Genomic DNA, 27131 nt, shown 5'->3' with positions numbered 1-27131 from the left:
TCTTTAACAAGACTCAAGGACTTACTCAAGAGCTCATTAGCTCATTTCTCCACTGGGTCAAACACGGTTTGGTCTTAAAATATCTAAATTTGTGAATGAAGAACTTTCCCAATAACACCACATTTTTAAGGACAGAAATTTTAATCTTAAAAACTCATTTGTTGGGTAAATTTCATTTAAAATTTTGAAGTTTACCTCTTATTTTTGGTGGAAGTGGAAATTAAATGTAATTTTTTCTTATTTTTCTAATCTTTTCCACTTCAAATTCCTTTAGGATATACCATCTTTTTATTGAGTTAGGGTAATATTCTTCTAGCAAAATGTTTCTAATGACTTTGTTATTACATTTAAAGTCACAAGCATAGAAATGTACAGTTGGAGGAGGCCATTATAAAGGACAGGGATGGTCGATACATAATAATCAGAGGTGTATAATCCTGGTGCCATAAAGTAAAAATCCTGTCCAAAATACTAATCAGTAATTTGGTGTTTGGAATAAACTATAATAAACTTAAATCTGAAGATGCTTAAAAAAAAAAGAAAGAAAAAAAAAGATGTACCGCTCGAAGTCTCGCGAGACCCCGCTGCAGCGGGATCCTCCTCCTCCCAGCGCGTATAAACAGCAGCGGAGCCGCCGGGACGCAAGGTCGACAGCAGCATCCCGCCCTTTTACACCGAATCACAGCTCTGAGCAGGACCGGACCTGCTCCGACCAGACGACCAGGCGACCAGGCTCGGGTTCGAGTCCCAGTATCAGTCCTCCCAGCCCCGGCTGCAGCTCCCCGCCCCTCCGAGCCTCGTTTCTGCAGGACGGACCTCCATCCCTCACCCCGGCCCCGGTCCCCGTCGCTGTTGCATCGGTAGAACCATGTCCGCGGAACCGCCCCCCGGCCCCGACCCCGGCCCGGAGGAGCTGCTGGCCCCGGGCCCACCGGGGCCGGGACCCACGCCCAGCCAGAGCCGCTTCCAGGTGGACCTGGTGGCCGAAGCCGCCGGAGGAACCGGAGCCGGGGGAGCCGAGGACCGCTCCCCCGGCTCCGGGGAGGGGGAGCAGGGCTCCGGTCCCGGTCCTGGCTCTGGCTCCAGCCCGGCCACCACCGGGGGAGCCGGGGAGGAGGCCAAGGGCCGGTTCCGGGTGGTGAACTTCGCGGACCCGGGCGGGTCCAGCGCGGCCTCGCCGGAGCCGGGTCCGGACGGGCTGCAGAACGGGGACACCGTGATGAGCGAGTCCAGCGTGCACTCGTCCACGGGCGGCCAGCACCACTACCACTACGACACCCACACCAACACCTACTACCTGCGGACCTTCGGACACAACACCATCGACGCCGTGCCCAAGATAGACTACTACCGGAACACCGCGGCCCCGCTGGGCGAGAAGCTGGTCCGACCCACGCTGTCCGAGCTGCACGACGAGCTGGACAAGGTTAGGACACACACACACACACACACACACACACACACACACACACACACACACACACACACACACCACGCTATCCGAGCTGCACGACGAGCTGGACAAGGTTAGGACACACACACACACACACACACACACACACACACACACACACACACACACACACACACACACACCTATACACATACACACACCACGCTGTCCGAGCTGCACGACGAGCTGGACAAGGTAGAGATACACACACGCATATACACACACGCTGTCCGAGCTGCACGACGAGCTGGACAAGGTGAGAGACACACACACACACACACACACACACAGAGACACTGGACAAGGTAAAGGAGTCACACCCCCAAACACACACCACACTGGACAGGGAAACACACCCCCAAACACACACCACACTGAACAGGGTGAAGGAAACACACCCAAACACACACCACACTGGACAGGGTGAAGGAAACACACCCAAACACACACCACACTGGCCGCTGGGTCTGAGGTCTGAGTGACCCGGAGGATGGAGATCCAGCATTTTCTGATCCAGAAACACAGCAGGGTTTTTACTTTATGGCATCTGGATTAAACACTTCTGCAAAAAACAACCAATTCCCATGTTGCAAACCACAGAAATCACTGTCTTCACATGCTTCTTCAGAGGGTTGGAACAACTGCTGGACAAGATTTTACTTTATGGCACCTGGATTATTCACCTCCAGACCTGCTCCGCTCCAGACAGGGGTTTCTGAGACGCAGTTCTTGTCTTAAGTGTAGGAGCTGCAGGACGGCATCTTTCTGAAAGCACCTATTAAGTGTGTTGGTAGAAGATCAAATTTAAAAAGCACAACAATTTTTTTTAAATTGTTTTTATTATTATTATTGTTGTTGTTGTTATTATTAAGTTGTCATAGTTAACTGAGCTATTTTCTCACATCTTCAGTAGATGATGAGTTTATGTTTTACTTTATTCACAAGTGTTAATGAATTAATGAACCCTCCACGTGGCTCAATGAAAACATTTACAAATGAGGCTTGTTCTTTTCAACAAATGGATGTTAAGTTTGAACTTCAGGCTAGCGGTGCCTTTCAAGAAGACTGAAGCGGTTGTATGATGGTTATGAAAGGCGGTGGCCAGTCTTGCAGACTGTGATGAAACCAGCGGTCACCTCTACGAAGGACCGCTGAAGCACGTGCATCAGTGTCTGTCAACATCCAGTTCTGACTACTCTAGGAAATGTTTATACTGGTGAAAAATGATGAGACTCTACAAGCCTAAACTTTGCAAGGTTTTAGTAGCATTTTTAGACAAGTCTTGGAGTGTGAATGGGGCTTTGACTGACTTAGCTGAACTTGGTGTGCCAGTGTCCTTTAAAAATATATGATGATCCACTAGAGGTTCATAATTACTCAAACCTAACAGTTCCAGTAATTATTACATTTTTTTTGTCTTCATTAGGACTCATTTAATGAAGTGATCTGTAAAATATAAACATGAGTTCAGCCATCAGCACAAGATCAAGGCAGATTCAGCAGCTGAGCCGGTGCTTCAGTTACGTTTAACGGCTTTAACTCGGTGTTGAGGTTCAGGCCTGTTAAAGCGTTGCTAGCTTAGTCTCATGGTAACTGATCCAGTGGGCATGGAAAGAGCAAAGATCTGGCCCAGTACCGACCGTTTTAGAAGTGGTACCAGATCCACGCGAGGAGAGATGCAACGTCTGACTTAAATGTAATTAAATGTTTGTCCTTCAAGGCAACAGAGATTGCTGCTAGATGAAACTCCTGTTAACAAACCGTGGGGATGAGGGAGGGCACCGCCCAAGTGGGTGGAGGCCTCCAGAGATCCCCCAGAATTCTTTGGGGGCTGTTTCTGTTATAAGCAGCGGCATGTAACTTGGGGGAAGTCATCAAATATACTTTGATTATTCCAAGTTTGTTTGCTCTATTTGACAGAATCTCTTTCATCAATGAGGGGATAGAAAAGGTTTACGCTTCATCCTCTTTTTCATTCCACGTCCACCCCGGCTCTTTGAAACTTGAAGTCTCCTCACGACGTGCAGATTTGTCATGTTCCCAGCGTTGCTTGTTTTTTTTTTTTTTAAGGCTCCACCAGCTGCGTCCGCTTGTAAACAACCCTCTAGTTGTCATGGGTACTCTTCATCACGGCTGTCTGAAGAGCGCCAGAGTTACAAAAGCACAACCCTTTAAGAAGCACAGCATCCGAACAGGAGCAGAGAAGTATCGAAGGACCCGGGCTTGCAGACACAATGACCAGAACCGATGCCACGATGAGCCGATAGTCTGGAGCTGATTATAGCATTTGCCAATATTGAATGCCTTTTCCTATAATTCCACAACAGTATTTCCTTTGTCTACTCAGATTACGCTCCGATATCGTCTATGATGAAGACTGCAGAGGTCACAGGTGGTAATGTGATCGGGGTCAAACCGTTGTTATCAGCAGATGTGGATTTTTATTATTATTTAAAAGAAGGCCTATCAAGCAGTCAACCTCCTGGTGCTTGTATTCATCAATATTACTGTACATATTTGTGGCTTCCACCATGAAGCAGACGGCGTGGTTCAGAGATGACATCACACGCGTGTCGTGGTTGAATAGTTCCTGGTGGCTCTGAGCAGCGACTTGGCTTGAAATGCACATCTGTTTCTCATCTCAGCCACAGAAACAGATTTGTATTGTTTCTGACGTGCTTGTTAACGCTCTGGTTCCTGGCCCCTCCCACTTCCATCGGATTTTTAGAAGAACAAATTCGCGGCACGCCTAAGTCGTACTGATGTTCTTGATTTAAAAAAAGTATGATTAGACTGTTCCGTTCTGGAGCTCTGCATCAAAATTTAGAGGGAAGGGCCCTGCGTGCCTGCAGTGTGATCTAAAGATAATCTTGCCGAGGTGCTCTGATGATGAGTCATGGTCTTTTAACTGTTGCCGGGTTTTACCACCCGGTGACCTTGACTTATCAAGGTTGAATTCTGATAAACTTCAAAGTGAGTCTGGGCTTCAGCAGCGTGTCTTATGCATCACGTCTGATTCATTTCCTCTGGTCTCTCTCCGGTTTAGACAAAAGCCTCCTCAAAACCACATCTGCACTCCCGTTGTTTTCCATGAAGAAATATGTAACGGTGCCCTCCCGAGGATTTTAATCAAGTTATAAATGCACTTCTCTGCAGCAACACGAGCTGGTGGTGGTGATGACAGATGAGTGGTGGATGTTTGTGTTTCACTCACCGTGAAAGGACCTACGTCCTTTTATGACTCATCCTCATTTAATGGAGGACATCTGATACTGAACGTACGTCTGAGGCCGGAAAAAATATTTTTGAGTTAAGCAGATTTAATTAAAGCTGATTACATTTACTTTTTGACACAAACGTCTCATCAGTCCGCGCCCTGTTCTTTAATCTGTGGGGCGCATGATGTGTTTTCCAATATTCAAGCAGGAAGTAGTCTGCGATGAAAAGCCGGTCTTGTCCTATCAAGGTCACGTGCCACAGAGTTTCAATTGTGAACTGGGTTCAACGGCAGCTATGGCGTGTAGTGACACAAGGCCACATTGTTTCATCGCCACACAATTAATGGTAGCTGATGCACGTTGATAGACGGCCAGATTTAAACCGTCGCTGTGGTTGGCTGACTCTGGTGGGGGTGGGGCAGTTCGGCCCGATCGTGTTGGGGGTTGAGAGGGTTTGAAGGTCGCGCTGACCGCGTGTCCCTGCCGTATCACGGCTTAAGGCTGGATTATGGTTCTGCGTTAAATCGACGCTGACCCCACGCCGCACGCCACGCCGTGCCTGACGTCACCTCCCACAAAATGTAACTACACGTCAAGAGGTTGCAGATCAACGCAGACCGAGAGGGCTGTGATTGGTTCGCTTGGTAGCAACGCATTTCTGGTTCCGGTTCGTGACGCAGTCGTGAACTTTCAGCGCTCTTTTCTTCCTGTATGTGTGATTATTTTTATTTATTTTTTTGGTTGTTTGGGTTTTTTGCACAATAGTTGTCCTTATCACTTTGATTCACTGTGACCGGAAAAGTCGGATAAACCATTCAGGAAAAGATTGCGACCCCCTAGCGCCCTCGGGGGGTACTGCACCGTGGAGAAATGGAGTGACGGAGAAGTCCGAACGATTCACGCCGGCGTCACGGCAGCGGCGTGTGCTCTGCGTTGGTTTAACGCAGAACCTTAATCTAGCCTTTACAGGAGAGCGTTTTCCTGTCTGTGAGGCAGATCCACATTAAAGTGTCCAATGGAAACTCCACTGTACTTTATCGAATTTTGCCCGTGGTGATCAATGAGTGGTCCGCTTCACCAATGAGGAGAAGCGGTTGACTGTTGAACGCTTAGGTGTCTCTGATGTCGCCGAAAGTGACAGTAACGACCACAAGCTCAACTTGTGGTTAATTAGGTGACTTTTCGTGGGCGTCTGCAGCAGGTGCAGGGCGGGAACACGCCACCGTCCTGCAGATGCACAGGCGGCGGGTTTTAGGTCAGTATCGACGGACCAGAAGGGAAGTGGTGACAGAGCAGATTTATTCAATCCCGGTCAGCCGAGCATAAAAGCACTGTGCTTAAATAGCGAGGTCGCCCACAGTGGTGCCCCTTTGTGGTTACGCGGCCGTTTGTTTATTAAAAGTAAAAGGTTAGCGTGGCGTCACCAGCTTCCCTCCCTGTGCCGCACAGTCATGGTGAGAGGGATGACTGTACTCCAAGTTTAGCACGTTTGACCGGGATGTGGCGTTTAGGACACGACAGCTGGTCGTGGACGCGAGCCAGAAAGGAAACATAGATGACCAGATTGGAACCAGATTCTGTAGGAACTATGACATGAATGAATGTTTCAGCCACGAATAACTCGTGGGCATGACCCGGTTTACAGTCACAAGTCGTGTTTGATCAATCTGAACTTGGTCTGAAAACATGCCAGGGCGGCATATTTAAATGTGTTAATTTTTTATGAGTTCTCTGTTGCATCATCTCCTGCAGTAATGTTGAAGGTGTTTTTGACTAATGTGCTTAAACATTGATGGACTTTATCTCATCTTTAACTCCCGGAGTCTAACTAAAGCCCAAACTACAGATTTGAGGCGTGTCGGCCCACTGCAGAAGCTCACATCCGCTGTGCGTCATTGTTCAATTTGTCAATTTGCTCTTCGCACAGATCAAGCCAAGGCTGCTCAATACTGCGCTTGTGTGTTAGTGTGTTTGTGTGTTGATGCACACCAACACACTGTTGTTGAATCAGCTGAGCGACGGACTTGTTGAGAGGAGCGGTGGGTTTTTTCTCACCTTCAAACAAGCCTCTGCATCGATCTGTAGCTATTGCTCAATTCAGTGGTGTATCGGCTCTGGAGTGATGATGATGATGGCAGGAGTGCTTCACAACTTATTTGACATAAATATACAATATATCCTTTGGTTTTTGGAGACTCATTGGTTTATTTTATCTTATCTTTTCATTTATTTTAAAGGTATTTGGTGCATTTTTCTGTTACGTCATTATTGATGTGCAGATGACAAACTAGGTCTGCAGCGTCTGTCCAGAGTCTGCAGGTCTGTTCTCGGAGAAAGATGCATAGACCCATCAAACACTTCAATGGACACAAATTTTATATATAAAAAAAAAAAACACATTTCTGTTAGATGCCAGATGTTTTAAGAGCCACCGATGATGCTGGTCGAGCAGATCCTGCACTATGACTTGTGCTGTCTCATGGTGGCGGGCCGACGTGGAAGTTCTCGTGATATCCAGCCTCCTTGTGGTCAAAGCTGGTATTGCCGTTGCTTTCATAAATCGGACAATAATTAAAGGGGACCTATTATGGCATTTAATCCCTATTTTAAACAGGCCTGGAATGTCTTAAACAAAGCTTTTGATTGTTTTTGCAGACATGAGCCTGCTCCTCAGTGGCGGAGCTAGACTTTTAACCTTGGGGGGGCCAGAGGGGGGACAAGGCTATTTCAGGGGGTCCACAGACTATGACAATGAATTAGTTTCTCAAACAATCCCCCCAACAATTGCAATCGGAGTCTCTAAATGTTGAAACGTATTAAGCACAGGAGATGGGATTTGTGTGTGTGTGTGTGTGTGTGTGTGTGTGTGTGTGTGTGTGTGTGTGTGTGTGTGTGTGTGTGTGTGTGTGTGTGTATATATAAATTTAAAGGGGACCTATTATGGCATGTAATATCTATTTTAAACAGGCCTTGAATGTCTTAAAAACAAGCTTTTGATTGTTTTTGCTAAATAAATTAGAAATTCAGCCTCTAAACCATGTTTTTATCTTCCCATTCTCTAACCTCATAGCGGGGCTATGATAATGAGGCTCTGTGCTGATTGGCTGCCTGACGCGATGATGGGAATAACGCGATATACCGCTACGAAAAAAGGTGGACGCTCCGGCTGGCGGAGTTAAGGCTGATTTATGGTTCCGCGTTACACCAACGCAGAGCCTACGGCGTAGGGTACGCGGCGACGCGCACCGTAGGCTACGCCGTACCCTACGGCGTAGGCTCTGCGTCGTTTTAATGTGGAACCATAATTCAGGCTTTATGCGAGCGAGCGTCAGCGACAAAATCAATTCCATTGCTTTATTTTCTATTGGACTGTCCTAACTGGACGCAGCACGGCGAGGCGCGCCTATTTGAGCTGAACATTTGTCGGACGTCCTGCTTCTATTTTCTTCCTGTCGCTCGCGTGGAAAGCCGGTTGAAAGCGCTGTAGGAAACGGTCGTGGACGAGGAACGGCTGATCCAGTTAGTTGAAATGAGAAGTTATCTCTATGATTCCTCCTCATTTCACTACAAAAACGTCAATAAAGTGGCAGATGCTGGAGGGAGATGGACAGGGAGTACGATGTCACGCAGTGCTACGATAGTCGGACGCTCGCATGCAGTTAGGACACGGTGTTTAGTTGTGGGCGTGGTTTGCATTTTGGTTACGTAACGAAAATCAGCAGAATCTGAACAGAATTTGATGTAGAAGCCACATCACACTGGACGGCTCATCCGGGCGGCTGTACAGACACTGCAGAATCTGGTTGCTTTCCTCCTTCTCTGAGTTGGCAGGCTGAGGGGAGACCACTTTATATATGTTAAAGACAGAAAAAACCTGTTTTTCAGAATAGGTCCCCTTTAAACGAAACGTTTTGTTCAGCCGTAGCTGGTTGGTAGAGACTGGTCACCTCCAGATAGTGATACTTGAACCCGCCTGGTTCGTTTCTGTTCCTGATGACCCACCTCTCGCACCTCTGTCTGGAGTCGGCGTTCCCGAGCAGCAGCCTGACGCAGCTGCTTCTCATCGAAGATGGGTTTTTACCTGCACAATAGAACCTCTGTTCTGGTGCTTTTTTGTTTTTTCTGTAACTTCAGTGACTCCCTCCCTCGTCCCGAGTCCAGATTCTCCCTCCTTATGTTCCTGCTCTGATCGGACATAGAAACAGGAAGGAAAAGGACGTCCCGGGCGCCCGCCCGCCCGCCCGCCGTGGCCTTTTGTTTCATCTGCTGAATACGCACACACGTGCATGAACAGGATGTTTGGCAGCAGCTTGTAAACCATTTGCGTGTGAGGGTGTGCTTCGTGTCTCCTGATGACTTGGCTTGCTTCTTATTCAGGTTTAAATGCGTCACAGAGCCCGGTGTCAGAAATACACCGCCCACCGCCCACCGCCACCCCCCCCCCCCCCCCCCCCCCCCGAGACCCCCGAGTAATGTGCCGTAATTAAACTGTGAGTACAATAGAGGCATCAGCAGCAGTTAAAGATCCAGTTTTAATCCACACTGACTCTGTCAGGAGTCCAGTCCATGTGAACGTGTGACTGATGTTCAGATGTAAAGAAACAGCCAGTTACACGTTTCACAGGTGGACCCAAACACCCCTGAAGCCTGGTGTAAACGTGCTATTTATGTCGTATTAAACAGCTTAATTTGAAAACAAAATATTGAACTATCTCTGACTGAACATAAACATTTCAGTCAGAATATGTAACTGCTCCTACCGTTCCTCCCCACCACCACACAACACTTTAATATCCATAAAGTGCTCCGAGATGACCTTGTTTATGCTTTCAGATTTCACATTATTCCTCTTTGCAATCTCAGATTATAACAAAAACACAAGATAGCGTTGGCTCGGCCAGTTGGAGGAGGTTGTGGCCCAGCTGGAAGGCTGCGGGTTTGAGTGCTTTGTTAGGGCCAAGACACAATACAAAAGGTTTAAAGAAACCATGACCAAAACACGTGAGACAGTGATCTAAATCCAGCACTTACAGCAGCATGGACCTGCTGAGCATGCCCAGTCGGGCAGAGCTGATGAGCTGCAGCTGCCGCCAATCGTTCTTCTTCACTGGGTGCAGGACATTAATGGCTGCTGGTACATATAATGTGGCGACCTACTGGCATGTTTTATATCTTTCCCTTTCCGCTGCCGTGCAGCTGCATGCAGTGATTCAGTCTCCCACTTAGATTCATTACAGCGGCCCCTCCCTGCTTAATGCACGAGCAACGGATCAATATGTGATCATGCACGGAAGGAGATCTGATCGTGTTACAGCGTGAAGAGAATTTCGTCGTTTTCAGGAACTCGAAGAAGGAAAAAGTGTCCGGTTGTAAACCAGCGGACTGTTCTTTGAACCAGACTGATTGTGCTCCTATCTGCTCCGTTTACACTCACGAGCAGTTGTAGGGGGATAAAAGTGATCATCTGAGCAGTTCTTTAGCTCCACAGGAAAGCTGGAATGAATTAAACCTCTCAGGAGGAAAATCATGGAAATGCTGCACCAAAAAAAAACCTCATCAGAACCAGTTTCAGGCAGGAGGGACATTTACGTGCGTGATGCAGTGGAAAGAGCCCAGTGCATCATGGGAGGGTCCCCAGAGACCAGTGCCTGTAGCTGTAAAACTAAAGGGATACTTTGGGGTTAGTTGAGCCTAACTACACACGTCATCAAAAAAGGACATTTTAAACCTAATGTCTTTCTTCTGAACCCAAACTGGAAGCTGCTTCCACGAGAGCAAGACCTTTACGTTGGGAAGCTCCCGCAGCCTCCAGGTGCTCTGCTGGTCATGTCAACCATTCATCAAAACACATCCTGATCTTTTCAATCAGAACTCTCTGACTGCGACATGTTGTTGTACAGTCATCAATTTTTAAGAGAAACAAACAATTATTTAACTACGTATTTCCAATATGTACTTTAGTCCTTTTTAAAAAAAAAAAAAAAAAAAAAAATTCCAGCCTGTTGCAACTTTTTTGAGACCGTCATCAAATTCAAAATTAGCTCATATTTTCCATGAAAAGGCAAAACGTCTCGGTTCCAACATCTGATGATGTTGATGTTAGAAGTTAAATATCGGTTCGTGAGATTTATAAACCGCTTCCTTCTACTTTTATTTAGGTGTTGCACAGGGGCCCAACTTTTCTGGAGTTGGTGTCATCTCTATGTATGTATGTATGTATGTATGTATGTATGTATGTATGTATGTATGTATGTATGTATGTATGTATGTATGTACAGTGGGGAGAACAAGTATTTGATACACTGCCGATTTTGCAGGTTTTCCCACTTGAAAAGCATGTAGAAGTCTGTAATTTTTATCATAGGTATTCTTCAACTGTGAGTGACAGAATCTAAAAAAAAATCCAGAAAATCACATTGTATGATTTTCAAGTAATTAATTAGCATTTTATTGCATGACATAAGTATTTGATACATCAGAAAAACAGAACTTAATATTTGGTACAGAAACCTTTGTTTGCAATTACAGAGATCAGACGTTTCCTGTAGTTCTTGACCAGGTTTGCACACACTGCAGCAGGGATTTTGGCCCACTCCTCCATACAGATCTTCTCCAGATCCTTCAGGTTTCGGGGCTGTCGCTGGGCAATACGGACTTTCAGCTCCCTCCAAAGATTTTCTATTGGGTTCAGGTCTGGAGACTGGCTAGGCCACTCCAGGACCTTGAAATGCTTCTTACGGAGCCACTCCTTAGTTGCCCTGGCTGTGTGTTTCGGGTCGTTGTCATGATGGAAGACCCAGCCACGACCCATCTTCAATGCTCTTACTGAGGGAAGGAGGTTGTTGGCCAAGATCTCGCGATACATGGCCCCATCCATCCTCCCCTCAATACGGTGCAGTCGTCCTGTCCCCTTTGCAGAAAAGCATCCCCAAGAATGATGTTTCCACCTCCATGCTTCACGGTTGGGATGGTGTTCTTGGGGTTGTACTCATCTTTCTTCTTCTCCAAACACGGCGAATGGAGTTTAGACCAAAAAGCTCTATTTTAGTCTCATCAGACCACATGACCTTCTCCCATTCCTCCTCTGGATCATCCAGATGGTCATTGGCAAACTTCAGACGGGCCTTGACATGCACTGGCTTGAGCAGGGGGACCTTGCGTGCGCTGCAGGATTTTAATCCATGACGGCGTAGTGTGTTACTAATGGTTTTCTTTGAGACTGTGGTCCCAGCTCTCTTCAGGTCATTGACCAGGTCCTGCCGTGTAGTTCTGGGCTGATCCCTCACCTTCCTCATGATCATTGATGCCTCACGAGGTGAGATTTTGCATGGAGCCCCAGACCGAGGGAGATTGACCGTCATCTTGAACTTCTTCCATTTTCTAATAATTGGGCCAACAGTTGTTGCCTTCTCACCAAGCTGCTTGCCTATTGTCCTGTAGCCCATCCCAGCCTTGTGCAGGTCTACAATTTTATCCCTGATGTCCTTACACAGCTCTCTGGTCTTGGCCATTGTGGAGAGGTTGGAGTGTGTTTGATTGAGTGTGGGGACAGGTGTCTTTTATACAGGTAACGAGTTCAAACAGCTGCAGTTAATACAGGTAATGAGTGGAGAACAGGAGGGCTTCTTAAAGAAGAACTAACAGGTCTGTGAGAGCCGGAAGTCTTACTGGTTGACAGGTGATCAAATACTTAAGTCATGCAATAAAATTCAAATTAATTACTTAAAAATCATACAATGTGATTTTCTGGATTTTTTTTTTTTTTAGATTCTGTCACTCACAGTTGTGTGTGTGTGTGTGTGTGTGTGTGTGTGTGTGTGTGTGTGTGTGTGTGTGTGTGTGTGTGTGTGTGTGTGTGTGTGTGTGTGTGTGTGTGTGTGTGTGTGTGTGTGTGTGTGTGTGTGTGTGTGTGTGTGTGTGTGTGTGTGTGTGTGTGTGTGTGTGTGTGTGTGTGTGTGTGTGTGTGTGTGTGTGTGTGTGTGTGTGTATTCTGTTAAATACAAATAAAAGATGGTAAAAGGGAGAAAAGCAGCAATTGGTGCATCGTTACTGTCTGGTGTTACTTCAGGCTGCAGACACACGGAGGGTAACATGATAAATGAATGTGGGTAACGACAATATTTGCTAAGCTGTGCTCAATGTCCTGATAGCCTCTCTGCTTTTTCTGAATTCTGATACGTTCAAGGAGTAAAGCGGCGACGACCTTGACGGCCGCTCTTCCTGCGTGCTCTGGTCTCCGCCCTGCGGATCGACTGTCTGCTTGCAGCGCTGCTAAGCTCAGCGTTTCGCACACGCAGTGCTCCAAGTCAGGGGCTCACGGTATGTGAGGTGAATGTTGACATCACTCTCACATGACCCCCCCTCCCCAACTCCCATGACTCCCCCGACTCCCCCCGTTGAGAGCCACAATAAACCGGTTCTGGCTGTTATGAATGGGTACGACTGTGATACTGCAAGAAAAACAAGGACATGTTTAAATAAAAGGGCCAAGGCCAACAGAACTGACTGCGACCCAAACTCGGCCCAATGGAAAGAACAGACGCCAGGCCAGAAAAAAACGTGGGCTCCCTGACTAGTAAAGGTGTACTTTTACAGTTTGTGTTAATTATTCTGAGTTGTTCTGCAGCGGCTGGATTGAAGGACACCTGATGTAACAGACCAGGGTGCCTTCAAAATAAAAGTTGCTTACTAAAACTGCAGTTTGATACCAGGGGCATACATGTATTATACTGCAAAGTGATAGAAGCTCTCAATATAAATCCCAAATTTGGAAAAATGTGGGACAATATGGAAAATTTGAAAGGGGGAAAAAAGATATTCTTCATTCAGTTTGCTTCTATTTCAGTATAAGCCCAAAGTATTTATTTATTTTTCATTTTATTTTTCCTCTCACCAGCCGCACTTTTTTTGTTAACCGACGTCGGCCTTCCTTTCGTTAATTCTGCCATCACAGAAGTGGAAATGAGCTTCTCTGGGAAGAAGTGGCGGTGGCGGCGTCGACGTATGGCAGCAGCTGTGTACGCTCTGGTCTTTGCAGTTTTAGCTACTTTAGTCTCCTAAGTTTAAGTATTTTCCTCTCCTTTGTCACTACACACATAGTCTTCAGTGTACACACGTATGATAGGCACACGCTTTTAAAGATCAGCGATCGCTCACTCACTGAGATTTTTATATTATACACATAGGCTCAAGACTATTTTTTATTCTTTTTTTATTCCACCTACGGTATCATGTAGATCATTCATGCACTATGCACTTTGTCTTTTGTCTCTCTATCTTTTTTAACTGCAATGATGAGCCTGCACAACCAAGATTTTTACCCATGTTACTTAGTGATATGATGTGACGATAAAGATTGAACCTTGATCTTGAATCTGAGAGCACTGGCACATCCTCAGATCACCTGGATTTTGGATCCTGGACTTGTTGTGGATGAGCGTTTAGGGGGTCCTGTTCACCCGTTGTCTGGGGCACGCGGTGCCCGTTTCTTCTTCTTCTTCAAAAAAAAAAGGTCAATATGGATTTGTCTGACCATAATTTATGCCATGAGATGATCCACCTGCAGATGCCTCCGAGTCCAGACACGTCGCGCTGCCTCTGGTCGGCTTTAACAACGGATGTTGTTTTTATGCACTGTAAAGTTTAAAGGGGCATTTGTGAATGTAGTTGCATATTTTAGGGGTTAATAAAGTTATCTCTTGCTCATGGAGTTATATCAGACATTGATTAATGGTAGGTCTTGATACGGTGCCATCTTGGGGATCAGATATCACAGGGGTCCACCTCAGACTTGGACCTTTTGTTCTTGAGGCTCTAATTTTTCTTTTATGTTACGTCGGAGGAGGGAGATGCAAACCCTCTCAGTTGTTTTCTTTTAATGTTCGTGTGATTTTCTAACCCGTTTTGTAGACGATCTGGAGGTGAGATTTCACAGTCAGTCAGTCAGTCATGCTGCATTTGTGCCACATCGTTACAGGAACCTGAAAGTTAAGATAAGAATCACATCTTGCTCTTAAACTCAGCGTTCGCTTATGAATACTTCCTTTTCAAGTGTAAAGTTTTACCGAGGACAGTTTATCGAGGACCATGCATCTTCATAGTCCTCCAACACCTGTTTAATCTGCTTCTGATTAATTTACTCCTAACTTTCCAGCATGTGGGCTTTGTGTGCACGTGTTTGGAGAAATGGGCCACCAATAACGTCTTAAATCTGCACCCAAATGCAGATGAAGCAGTTTGTGGGTCCTTCCCGCTTCAGCGTTTACATGTGTACAAACATGCACGCATCTGGCAGCCTGTAAACACGCGTAAAACGGATGTTTAGGTGGCGCTCAGCATCATGGAAAATTGGGGAAGTAATTTGATTTGAGGCACCGTTCGTGTGAAACCGGCTGCCTGAGAAACGCTGGGGAGAGGCTGCTGTCGCATCACCCTGACCTCCCAACATCTTGGACATTTTTGTGCAAACCGTTTCCTTATGAGCAGCAGGCCCATGGCAGCTCTGTGGTGTGTTCAGGGAAGCAGACAAAAGCTCCCTTTGTTAGAGTGCCCTTAGTTCAAGGTGAATAATTAAGAGCTGCAAATGTGGACTTTTTTCGGGTTTTATTAAAAGAACAAGACAGGCGGCGTTGACATGAAGGCTCGATACTCAACCTTGTTTCAAGTTGCAATTTCTGCATTTCAGACCGCTAGTGGACTCAACAAAAGTTGGTATGGGGATAATTAAGAACTAGTAAGGAGGTGGACGATGGGGAAAACGGTGTTATCTCCACCAGGAGACGTCAACAGCTGTTTGTAATGATTCGGTGTAAGATTATCATCCATGGAAGTCTTTGAGGTAGAAAATGCACAGAGGTTCTTTGCTTTGCTGACCGATGCGTGAGAAGATCAGTGCAAGGTCTGAAAGAAACTCTCCCGAAAAGAAAACTTGAACAGATTTTTTACTTCCTCGTTGCATGGATGCCTTGAAAAAGGTCTATGACCGAAACGTTGGCCTAATAGACGAGTGCACGGTGAGAAGAAGGTGTGCGGGAGTTTTCTTTTTATATTTGGCTGCAGCTTTCCTCCTCCGACGCACCTTTCTGCAAATCCGGTGTGCAAAAAGTTTTCTACTTCGGACTTCCTCGTTGCATAAAAGCATGTTTAAACTAAGTTTAAGGCCTCTTTAATAAAGAGGGAAAGGCCTTCAGTCTTAGCAGCTCATCAAGGCCCGTCTTTCTGCAACAGCTGATTAACCCACAGGGAAGAGGGATTACTGATTACCGTTGTCGAGCCCAGCAGCGCCCACTTAAAACCTTCCTGTGTTTCCTGCATTGACCTTGTCCAGAGGCAGCGTTGGCGTCTCCTGGCTCAAAACGGTTGACCGTTACTCCGTGGAAACATGTAATGTGATCAAATTTTTTTTTTTCTGAGAGATGAGTGCGTGTGTTCTGGACCAGAAAGAAAGGAGGGCCGTCCAGGCTGTCGTCTGACCCGGTTCTGCACACGTTGCAGAGGCATGGCTGGTAGAGGAGTCTACTGCCTGCAGACCCTGAGAAGATGCTTGAATGCTTGACGTGTTGTTTTGGCTCCGTCTGCAAACCGGTTGGAGCCAAGTATTTCTGTATATCACATCCAGTAAAGTTGTTACCCTGCGGACTGCTGCGCGTTTTGGTCGGCTCCAGCTCAATCTGAAACCGGCCAGTTGGTCTGCAGATTCTGTTACCGTGCTGGATAACAAAGCCCCTCAGTGTTTGTGGGGTGCCTCACTCGCCACCCCTTTCACGCTCTTGCCAGAGTTGAGTAGTAACTCGACACATTTCCAAAACAATAACCTCTGCGGTGTGCGGCCGGGCCTTGCCGGGCCCCGCCGGGCCCCGCCGGGCAGCGTGGGGAACCCAACTCTGGGAGAGTTTCAGCGCAGCCATAGAGGAAGCACGAGAGTGGTGGGAGGTTTTTCTGGACAAAGAGACGGGGGACATCTGATCAGCTGTGCGGGGGGGTCTGAGAACCCATCAGCATCAGCTGGGCTCTAAAGATGCTCACAACTGCAGCGTAAACTGATCCCCATGTCAGACCCGGTGTGCACAGAGCTATTGAAATATTCACAAATGTTTCAGGACGAACAGGCCGACAGCATAAAGGCCGCTCTCTAATCTCTGTCCCACTCTCTCCCAACAATTTCACGCATTCACCAAGAAGCCCCCATTTTTTTAAGATGCCTCCAACTGCGTCGGGTAATTCCACATAAACAGTAATTATGGCACACGTACGTACGTCTAGGGAAAAAGAGCAGGGCCTGATGCATCATGGGACGTCCCTGCAGTCTAGACTCATTGCAGTGCAACAGAGGAGATGGCTTGGGAGTCACCTCAGCCTCCTTCAGCTTATCAAAGCTTATAGGAGAGAAGTTCTGCCTCCTGAAAACGAACTGAGCTGGTTCCTCGAGAGGGTGAACACGAGTCCACCTGCAGTCGGAGCTCTGACCGTTGTTTCCTGGAAATAAAGCCGTTGTCTGCTGCCTGCTCTGCTGTTAGCATCCACAGGAATATCGGGAAGAAGCTTGATGTCTTTAATCCTGGACTCTTAAATCTGTGTTGCTGTTTCTTGTGAAAGCCGGTGGCAGGATTATATTTTTCTCTCTCTTATGAAACTCTTTGTGCTAAATCGTGGGACGATTTGCAGTAACATGCAACGCGCTGGGTGCTTTGTTATCGTTGTACAAAGCTGGTCTTTGTGTCGCTTCAGTCATGTAGACAAAGTTCAGCGACTCGTTGATCTGATCTTTGCTATGCATTCAGCAGCGAGGGCTCGCTCTGGACCCCGGTCTTGAGTTTTACTCAACATTTACCTACTTGTTCAAAGGAAACTTAACTGTAATTCTAAAGCATGGCTGTCGATAGCAGCTGGACACCTAAATCTGGATCTCAAAGGTTTAGTCCCTTTTCAGACGGTCGCTGCCGGTACCCTCGGCCTGGGCTCCACTGTCATTGCCGCTTTACGGTCGCCGTACATCGGCCTGCTGAACAAGACGGAGAATGCTGGGCGTGTGGCTCATGTACCACGCCGTCTGTCTCGTTGTTTATTGGCTGTTAGAGGAATTCTCTTTAATTTCCTGCTCTGTCGAAGGCAGACTGGCTGTCTTCTGGACCGATTCCAGCACATTTACTGCCAGTGGTTGTGTTTTACAGTGACTCATTTATTTCAAACAGCAAACTGTTTTATTGTTCTGTGTTGAGGGAAAACCGTGCTGCAGTTTCACATCAATTTATTTATCATTATAGGTCACTGCCCGTCATAAAGAGATCCAGCGATTTTGTCAATTTCCTATCAAGGACTGGGTGACGGGGGGGTAGCAGAATAAGGGCGTTCTTGCATTGCCTGGTTGTACCCCGCTCGACTCGGCTGGCTTTGTTTATCAGCACTGTGGTGACACAAAGGCAAAACACACGACTTCCTCATGTGCACAAAGTTGAAAAAACTGTGTGCCCGATTCTGAATGCTGCAGTGTTTGCAGCGTGAGCAGAATAACGGCTCTGCAGGACTCACCTGCAGCGCTCAGCCACCTCAGCTCTTTTTCTCTTGTGTGCAAAGAATCGATGTGGCTCGTCTGGATTTGACTGATAATCAGAGGACAGTACGAGTGGATGCAGAAGAAACCTCCTCCGGACACATTACTGTTACTGTATCATTACTGTTGTGGGGGAAAGGGCGGTACGTCTGTCTTCACTCACCACTGGGTGCTGAAACACTGATCAGTACCCTGAATCACAAATGCATGCCGGAACGGCCCGTTCTGGCACTGACAGGAGTTTTACTGCCCAGGTCTAATCAGGCGGCTTCTCGTCGTCCTTCAGGGGACGATGAGCAGGATGTTCTGATGACAGATGGTCCAGGTGACGTGATGCTCAGTAATACGTAAGGTCCCCTGCTGAAACCTGACCTGACCACGGGCCTGACACACTTCCTCCATACCAAATATCCGCTGATCCAGAGCCTTTCTTCTCCCACATGTTCGTTTACATCTGTTTGTGCTTTTTGTTTTAATGCTCATCTCCAAATCCTTACATTTCTTGCAACAGAGGGTTTTTTCTTCAGATCAGCATCATACGGTGATGCTCAAGTGTCACAGAGAAAGCAGTATTAGTATTTTATTCATCCTGCAGCCATCAGCAGTGGAGTTATGATGAATTTCAAGACATTTTTGTGTTTTTCTTGTTATCAGACTGCAGCTTTTGGCAGAGCATCAGCATCTTTGTTTTTATTTAAAACGGAGCAGTGGAGTTGTCGACATTGTGAAGCATTATTTAGCATAATATTTGTTCATAGACACAAAGGGAAGGATGAGGGTGGGGCTGAGCGACTAGAGAGGGAATTAGTTGCGTAATGCAGCATCAAGAGATTTAAAATGAAAGGGGAAAAATGTCAATACATTTCTGAATCAATAAACTGTCTAATGCAAAAATGCAGCTGTCGTCATTGCAAGAAATAAACACCAAGACACGTTTGATTCCAGTCGCAGCTATTTGATGAAGCCATGTGCTGAAAGCCCATAAGAAAGTAAGTTAGTTAGTTTACCAGAAATCAACTAAAGTATTCTGCAGAAGGTGAATAGTTTAAATTTGGTCATTTAGTGCAGGGTTATACCCCAGACGTGTGCACGGTCTGTGTGGTGATCTGAACGGGTTTTCTAGCACGTCTGGCTCTTATTTCAAAAACTCAACAGTGTCCAAAGTTTATCCGTCACTCCCTAAAGGCCCGTATTAGTTGTAGTAGCGCACTCCTCAGTCAGCATGCTGAACTAGACTTGATACAGGAGTCTACTTCTGAGCGCATGACAACTTTGATCTAAGTTGTCCCAAGACAGAAGCGGTTCTGTTCAAAAGTCTTGCGTAATGTGCAAGTGTGTGTGTGTGTGTGTGTTTTTAACGACTCTATTATGCTCTGATACATGACGATGGAAAACTGGCGAGAAGAAGCAGCGTGATCTCAGCTGAACCATGATGAAATGCTGTTTCCAAGCGTTCGTTTGGCATATCTGGTTCACTGGGCCGCCGGCTCCTGTATAAACAGGCTTTGTTAGATTTCCCTTCTTCTTTTTGTGGTAATTGTGACACCACAGATCAAATATACTTGTAATATCATGAAAACATGGTCTGTTTCCAAAATGTCGGTGTGTCTCTGGCGCCCTGGCCTAAACGCGGCACCACGAGCCGAGTGCCAACAGTCGGTGGCGTCGTTGGTCAACACGAGCCGTGTTTGTTTGTGTACCCTCGCGGCCCACAGGGCGGAGCCCAACTGTCTACGGAGGCCTTTTCAGCTCAAACGTGGAGTTGTTGGGCCGACCCGAGGTCTCACAGTTCGCCTATAGCTGTGTCGGGACCGCCTCGTCAAAGAGGTCTTATTTAAAATACTTGGTGCCGGCTGCTGTGTTCGCAATGACCCCAGTGACCCACGTTCATTCCCAGAGTTCCTTTGGGCTGCCCTGGATGGTGCGAACACCCTTTAATTGACTAGTTTCTCAGGATCAGATTGTCTACATTTATAATTATACTTGTTAGTTACAAGATGATGCAGAATTGTATCAATGTGGAATAAATCTGAGCATTTTTGATCAAGTTTATGCTAAAATGTGTTTTTTTTCTTTAGCTAAATTTAAGTTTCTTATTACTGAAAGTACTGCAGTTGTAGTTATACTCCCGGTTTTGCTTTGAGTGGACAACTCACTTCAGCACTTGAACTGTACTTTCATTAGATAGTGCAGGGTGTCTGTTTATCGCACGTGTAAACAACTTAATACTGTTCCATTATTTTTATCTGCTGATGTTCGGGCGGGTCAACAGTTTTGTGTCTATAGTAGGTGTTAATGTGACGGACTGTTGGGAGCTCATCACTGTTGGGACTGGCACTCAGCTGTCCTCGTTAGCGGACACGGACCCGGAGGCGAGCACACACCGCTAATCAATTGTCATGGCCTCGAAAAACGGCACGGTGGAGGAAGGTCCATTAACCCAAGGTCGTGCGAAACGGCTCGTCTGCATATGAAACGTCCGTGTACGACAGCTTTCATGCAGAATGTAAATCTGCATTTCAACCGGATTGGTAGAAGTAAATTATTTTATCCAACTTCTTTTCTTTGACCCTTCTATTTAATTGTTGGTGCAGTAGTGTGACTTATTTCAAGTAATTTAGATTACACAAGAATGTAGAAGCTCGGCGTCATGCTGGAAGTGGACAACACCCATCTTCGTTAATGGTGTTATGCAACCCGCCGATGACACGCCGCTCCCGCTCTCGCCTCATTATACTAAAATCACAGCACGGACCGTCTCTGCGTGCCCACTAGTGGAATCGTATTGAATGTTGTCAGCTGATGTGGACGTTTTCCCCCCGAATCCAACGCTTTTGTTGCAGCAGAGGTAGTTATGTCACCAGGACAAGTTTTCCTTCGATCGACGAGAAACAAAGTCAAACGGTGAAGCTCTCAGTAAAGCTACCGTTTGGTCAGGAATTTAAATTCCAAGATAAACGGAGCAAACTACATCACAATTAAACAATGAATGCTTGTAACCTCGGTCTATTGGTCATGCATGACCGTACCATGACCACGATCATTTACGCTCTTTATAAAAGCTCCAACAATACGAGAAGCTGGAGGATCACAGGATCGGCACTCGGACCATGCCATAATGGTTTGCAGAGCATTTCATCATCTGCCTTCTTCTGTAATTAATGTAATTATGCGTTCCTTCAAATCAAGTGGTTATTTTGAGCTTCATTTCATCTGATGGCTGCCCCTTTTGTCCAAACCCGTGGGCCAGATGCTGATGAACGTGACGTGGAGGCTCTGGGCGGAAGATTGTTTTACAGATGTCCTGAGTTAATCTGGCGCTCAGCAGAGCTGCAGATGCAGCTGGGACGGCGTCCCGGACACACGGTGACCTGAGAGGGTCAACTGGCCGTTTGTGTGTGTAGGATGGAGACTTCCTGAGTTTATGACCTGCTGTATCTCAAGGTCAAACCTGTTTACAAGGTCGTCTTTAAAGACGTATGGAGACTTTTCTCATCCCATCCCCAGCCGTCTGATCTTTTCAACATGCGTCTAGTTTCTCTGAACAACGTGTTACGTCATTGGTAAGGCAGATTGATAATAAAAAAGTACATAAAGTACATTTCTGCTCGTTCAAACAAGTTAGCACGTGGTGTTCAAAGGGGAGTCACCTGTGTGAGAACTTGATGACAGAGTTCAGAGGAAAGGCAGGAGGTGCAGTTTCTACAGCGGGGGATCTTCAAAATAAAAGCTCAGCGTCTCATTTTTGTGCCTTGTCCAGTTGGGAGAGTACGTCCAGCTGGATACGTGGTCTTTTTGTTGAGATGCTGAGTCCTGGAGAGGGGGTGGATTGTCCATCGTGGTCTTTCTTTTCCTGTCCCCCACTGGCTCGGATGACTTCAGTTTCTGATCTCCCCAACCAGCCATCCTAAAACCATGACTTGAATCAATGTTTGAAAAAGTCAGTAATTAATTTCCTTGAGTTGAGGGGAAACAAGAGAGGACGTGATTGACATGTGACCCTTGGCTCTGGGGTTTCTTGTTGAAGGATGCAGCTGATTCAAGTTGACAAAGCTGATGCTTCGCCACACTGTGTTCCACTCATGAAGCGGCCGCGTTGTTGTTCTTTGCAGGAGCCGTTCGAGGATGGCTTCGCCAACGGTGATGAGCTCACGCCGGCGGAGGAGGCTGCCGCCAAAGAAGCAGCTGAACCCAAAGGAGTGGTCAAGTTTGGTTGGATCAAAGGTGTGCTGGTGAGTCAAAACCCGCATAACTTCTGTTTGCTTTTTTTTTTTAATTTTTTTTTATTTTGGTACCAATTAGGGTCGTCCCGATCAGGATTTTTTAGCTCTCAATCCGATCCCTTGAGTTTGAGTATCTGCCGATCCTGATTTTTCTCTTTCTTTTTTTGGCTCCCGATACATTTCTCATACTTTTTCCCGATCAGATACATTTTGCCAATGAATAATAAAAAAAAAAAATTAAAAAAGAGGACTAAAACTAAATGATCCCAAGTTTCTTTTCTTGTCCATTGGAAACAACATGGACATTATTTCAACAAAGCTTATCAGCTCTGGTGCCACAAAATGTAAAAACATGAAATTGTAAACTAAAACAAAAAGTGCAGAATAGTGCAATAACAGAAATAAATAAATTTAACTTCAAAAGAGGTCGTTGAATGACATCCAGTCAAACTCACAAACACAAGAAAATTAAAATACTTTTTGTCTTAACCTTAGTGCAACATTCTGAATGGATGAATGAATGAATGAATGAATGAATGAATGAATGAATGAATGAATGAATGAATGAATGAATAGCAGCAGCTTAATGAACATGAACAGATAGAACATTTCACAATTCAAACATGTAAACCATGTTAGTTTCACTTACTTCGTCGGCCGGAAGTGACGTTAAATGCAACGATATAGAAAACGCTTTAATATATATTAAAAACATTAATAACTAGGTTTGTCCCGATACTTTTTTGGCCGATACCAATGTTTTGAAAATGCCGTGATCGGACCCGATCGATCGGGACAACACTAGTACCAATGAAACCGTCAACCTATGAAAAAAACATTTAAGCCCGAGGCCACGTTCTGCCTTTCCATGTTTTCTGACTTATTTGAGCAAAACACCGGTAGAGGGAACGCGTCCTGCTGCCAAATGTTTTTATTACCGTGGGTCTCTGATGCCAGAGGGCCGTGTGCGTCCACACGAGCAGGAGCGTCAGTGGTTGCTCTGATGGATCAAGCAAGTTTTCCGTCCTGATGGATCTGCTCGTGCTTCTGTTTCCAAGACGTCTCCAGAGAAAAGGGTTTGTGCTGCGAGGAAACGTTGGCCAACCAAGGCTCAGTGGATGCAGTTGTTTTTCTCTCCAGACTAGCAACCAAGTGAATTTATTAGTTGTTTGTTTTTTTTCCACACACTTCACGGGGAACTGTTTTTCTGAGCAAATCCCAAAACAGATGTTTTCTGACTTGATGTGTTTTACATCTTCACTTATAAATATGGTTTTGCAGGAAAACACATAAACGTGGAGCGACTGAAAGATGACCTAATCCTCAAAGTCATGTAAAAGCAGTCAGTTATGGTTAATGACACTTACACAGTCTTTTGCTGTTTCCTGAACCTGAGCATGGTTATTTGTTGAACGGGGTCTGAAGTGGTTTAAGCCAATGAGCCAGAGGGAGATGTTTAAATCACGTTGAAAGTACAGCCGTAGCATGGATCTTCCATGTGAAAGATCCTTCGTGTTCGTTTGTCTGGTGCACCATAAGAAAACCCGTGAAATAGAATCAAAGTTAATACAAGCCTTTATCATGCACAACGCTTTCCGGCCGAAGGTCCACGTCTCTCAAACCACATAGGCAGGAGTGGAATACACAGTGGTTATGGATCCAGTCGTATTTATACTAAAAAAGGGAGGTGTTCTTTGTAGTGAACCCCATCTGCCAACCATATCAGACCTTCAGTGGCCCTGGTCATTGTTTCCTCCTTAGGATGTCAAGCCAGATTACAGATAAGACCCCTCAGTGTTAAAATATCTGTTTCTCCCCATTGTCTTCACTTAACGAAGAGTAACTATCTGAACTAAACCCTGCACATAGAGAAAACAGTGGAGCCATGAAACACTAAACCCTGCAAATAGAGAAAACAGTGGAGCCATAGCTGAACTCCTGAATAGGAGATAACTTTGCATATAGAGAAACACCACCAGTGTAGAATCTTGTAGAAAAACCCTTCAAACTCTTAAACAATTTCATGAAATCCTAATACATGCATACAGGTGGCTGGATGTTATCAACCTGCTTTATTGTGACATCTAGAGACTCTGCTTCCCCTCTAATATAAACCGTCCCATCATTCTCATGTCTGTTGGTTTTTAATGGTTTTTTCAAGTGGTGCTGAGTATTTCCTTTGTTATAAAATATGATAGTAAGCTGCAGGCTGGGATGGGGGAGGGATGAAGGAAATTAAAAACATTTTATGATGTTTGGACAGCATGGGGGCTCTTCCTCTCATCTGTTTGAATATCCTTGATCTCAGCAGATTGAGCATGCTCAGTACAGCTATTTGGCCTCGGGTCTTTGAGGGTCTTTCCATGTACAAGTGGAGCATTAATACCTTTTTAAACATGTTTGTCTCTTTAGGTCCGCTGCATGTTGAACATCTGGGGAGTGATGCTCTTCATCCGTATGACGTGGATCGTGGGTCAGGCTGGAATTGGTACGTAAATATCTTGTGTTAATATATGTTGAAGACATTTGTCCTTTAAGGGGCGAATATACTTGCTGTTTGAGCTGCTTCACAACCAGCTGCGTTGTGAACGAGCGGCGTACCGGCGGTGACCGGTTGGGGGCAGTAAGCAGAGCAGAGTTAGAAAAGTAATCAAATCTTTGGTAGTAGTCTAATAAAGCAGCTGGTGGAACAAAGATAAATGAACCAGACAGCAGCACTGATGAAGAGGAGACCACTGCTCTGCTCATGATCTCAAGAAAAGATTTGTCGGGCCGTTCAACCAGAGCCGTCGGGAGACTGGAGAGCTCGTTCGTCCTGCCGAAGCAGCAACAGACGATGAGAAACAGCAGCAATATTTCCACATTTACTCCATTTCGTTTGACGACTTGTTACATGGGATTGTGTCCCGCTGATTCAGCTCAAAACCAGACACGGCGAGTCTAAGACCGCAGCAGAGAGCTGGCCGTCATCCTGCCAAACAATCGGTGCATTGCTGAACAGCGTGCCATGAGCTTGAAAAGAAAGTTTCAGAAGAACCAGGAATATCATTGGGAGTAGGGCTGGGCATCGATTCAAATATCAAGAATCGATTCGATTCCGATTCTTAAGATTCAGAATCAACGATCACGCTTCGATTCAATCCGATATTGATTTGGGTTACTGTTAATAAAATGTTAATAAAAGTTTTTTCAGCTGTTGCATGAATTATATGACTGTAGTTCTGCAACATATTAATACTAGTATTATATTGAGATTCAACAGCAAGTATTGCAGCTAATGATGCTGTAAGGACCAATCAGCTCCCAGAATGCTGATAGAACTGCTTTCAGAAACATCGTGGGTCAGAATTATCAAACAGATCCAGGGAGGAAACAGAGACGGAGGAAATCAGTTAGATTTTTTCCCCATTTATGAGAATTTGGTTTTTAACATTTATGCAAATGTAACCCCAAGACAGTATATAAAGCAAAGAAATATAGACAATTTATGCAATTATAACTGAAAACGTTAATGTTTTCATACCTTTAAACATATTTAAAGGCAAAAACATGGCACCAGTTATTCTCGTGTCCAACAAAATATTCTTTTTTTGGGCATAAACAAAAAAGTACCAAAAGTTGTAATGTAATGATGAAATTTTTTTATTTTTTATTTTTTTTAAATCGATCTTTAGACATATGAATCGATTTTTAGGAATTAATATGAGAATCGATTTAAAATCGGAGAATCGATCTTTTCAACACAGGCCTAATTGGGAGTATGTGCAGTTCCTTTCTGATGTCATCAGAATTGGCGATGTAGAACAGCTGCCTCAACAACAGCTGGATGGCACAGAAGGCAAGGTCGGGTACATTCCACACCATGGGCTGTATCATCCTAAAAAGAAGACACTACGAGTTGTATTTGATTGTGGAGCAAGTTACAAAGGCACCTCCCCGAACAGTTAACTGCTACAGGGTCCAGCTCTCACAAATTCCCTCTTTGGTGTTCTTCATGATATTTAGACAGGTTGCATTAATGGCTGACATCATAGCCATGTTCCATCACGTGAAAGTGTCACCGCCACATACTGATTTTCTTTATTTTTTGTGGTGGCCTAATGGAGATGTGACACAACATGGACATGCGTGTCGGCCATGATGTGCTCGCGTACGCGTTTTGAACGGCAAGTACATTCGCCCCTTTAGTGATATTCACTGCATGTCACTGATATAAAACGAGCCTTGGGCGGATGATGGTTTGTGGCCTCGGTAGCAGCACAAGTCATCCAGAAACATTATTTCTTGCAGTAGCCTGTTGATACTTGTACTTTTGGGTGCCAAGCTCTGCAGCATCGCCTGAAGGAGAAAAACATTTGCATGAGTTCATTTCAAGGTAATTTCTGGTGAGGCTGCCGATGATGAGTCTCCTCTGACCCGAGCGGGCATCGCCCACCTGTGCACCTTCCTCTTTCAAGTGCTCTGTGGCAGTGATTCTGCCATCTTTCCTTTAATCAGTTGAAAACGGCAAACTTCTCTCATCCATCAAGTTGTACCTGGCATTTATACCAGGCGGCCGTGTTGGTTCTGATTGATGGGCCGTGGCCCAACAATCTTTGGTGTGTCATTTTACGAGGGGTGCATGCCATAAATTCCCGACGTGCAGGCTAATGCCTCTCCTTTCTGTTCCCAAAGCTCTCTGTTGTGCC

General features: G+C 45.6%; 1 protein-coding gene across 3 annotated transcripts in view; it reads left to right on the top strand.

Annotated features, from left to right (window-relative positions):
- Window positions 1–617: 617 nt before the first annotated feature.
- The window catches only part of slc12a2 (solute carrier family 12 member 2), a 69740-nt gene continuing 43226 nt past the window's right edge, over window positions 618–27131 (top strand). Inside the window, exons 1-3 of one of the 3 annotated variants that reach the window (XM_061734531.1) lie at window positions 618–1426; window positions 22333–22452; window positions 24856–24931. In XM_061734531.1, the coding sequence (XP_061590515.1) occupies window positions 869–1426; window positions 22333–22452; window positions 24856–24931 (754 nt within the window). In that variant the 5' untranslated portion in view covers window positions 618–868. Of the gene's footprint in view, window positions 1427–1681; window positions 1710–22332; window positions 22453–24855; window positions 24932–27131 lie in introns of those variants that run through there. The other 2 variants (XM_061734530.1, XM_061734532.1) reach the window with 2 other exon arrangements.

Source organism: Cololabis saira, chromosome 11, assembly GCF_033807715.1.
Source record: "Cololabis saira isolate AMF1-May2022 chromosome 11, fColSai1.1, whole genome shotgun sequence".
NCBI lineage: Eukaryota > Metazoa > Chordata > Actinopteri > Beloniformes > Belonidae > Cololabis > Cololabis saira.
Note: the sequence above shows the minus strand (reverse complement) of the source record. Positions and strands in the feature narration are given on the sequence as shown.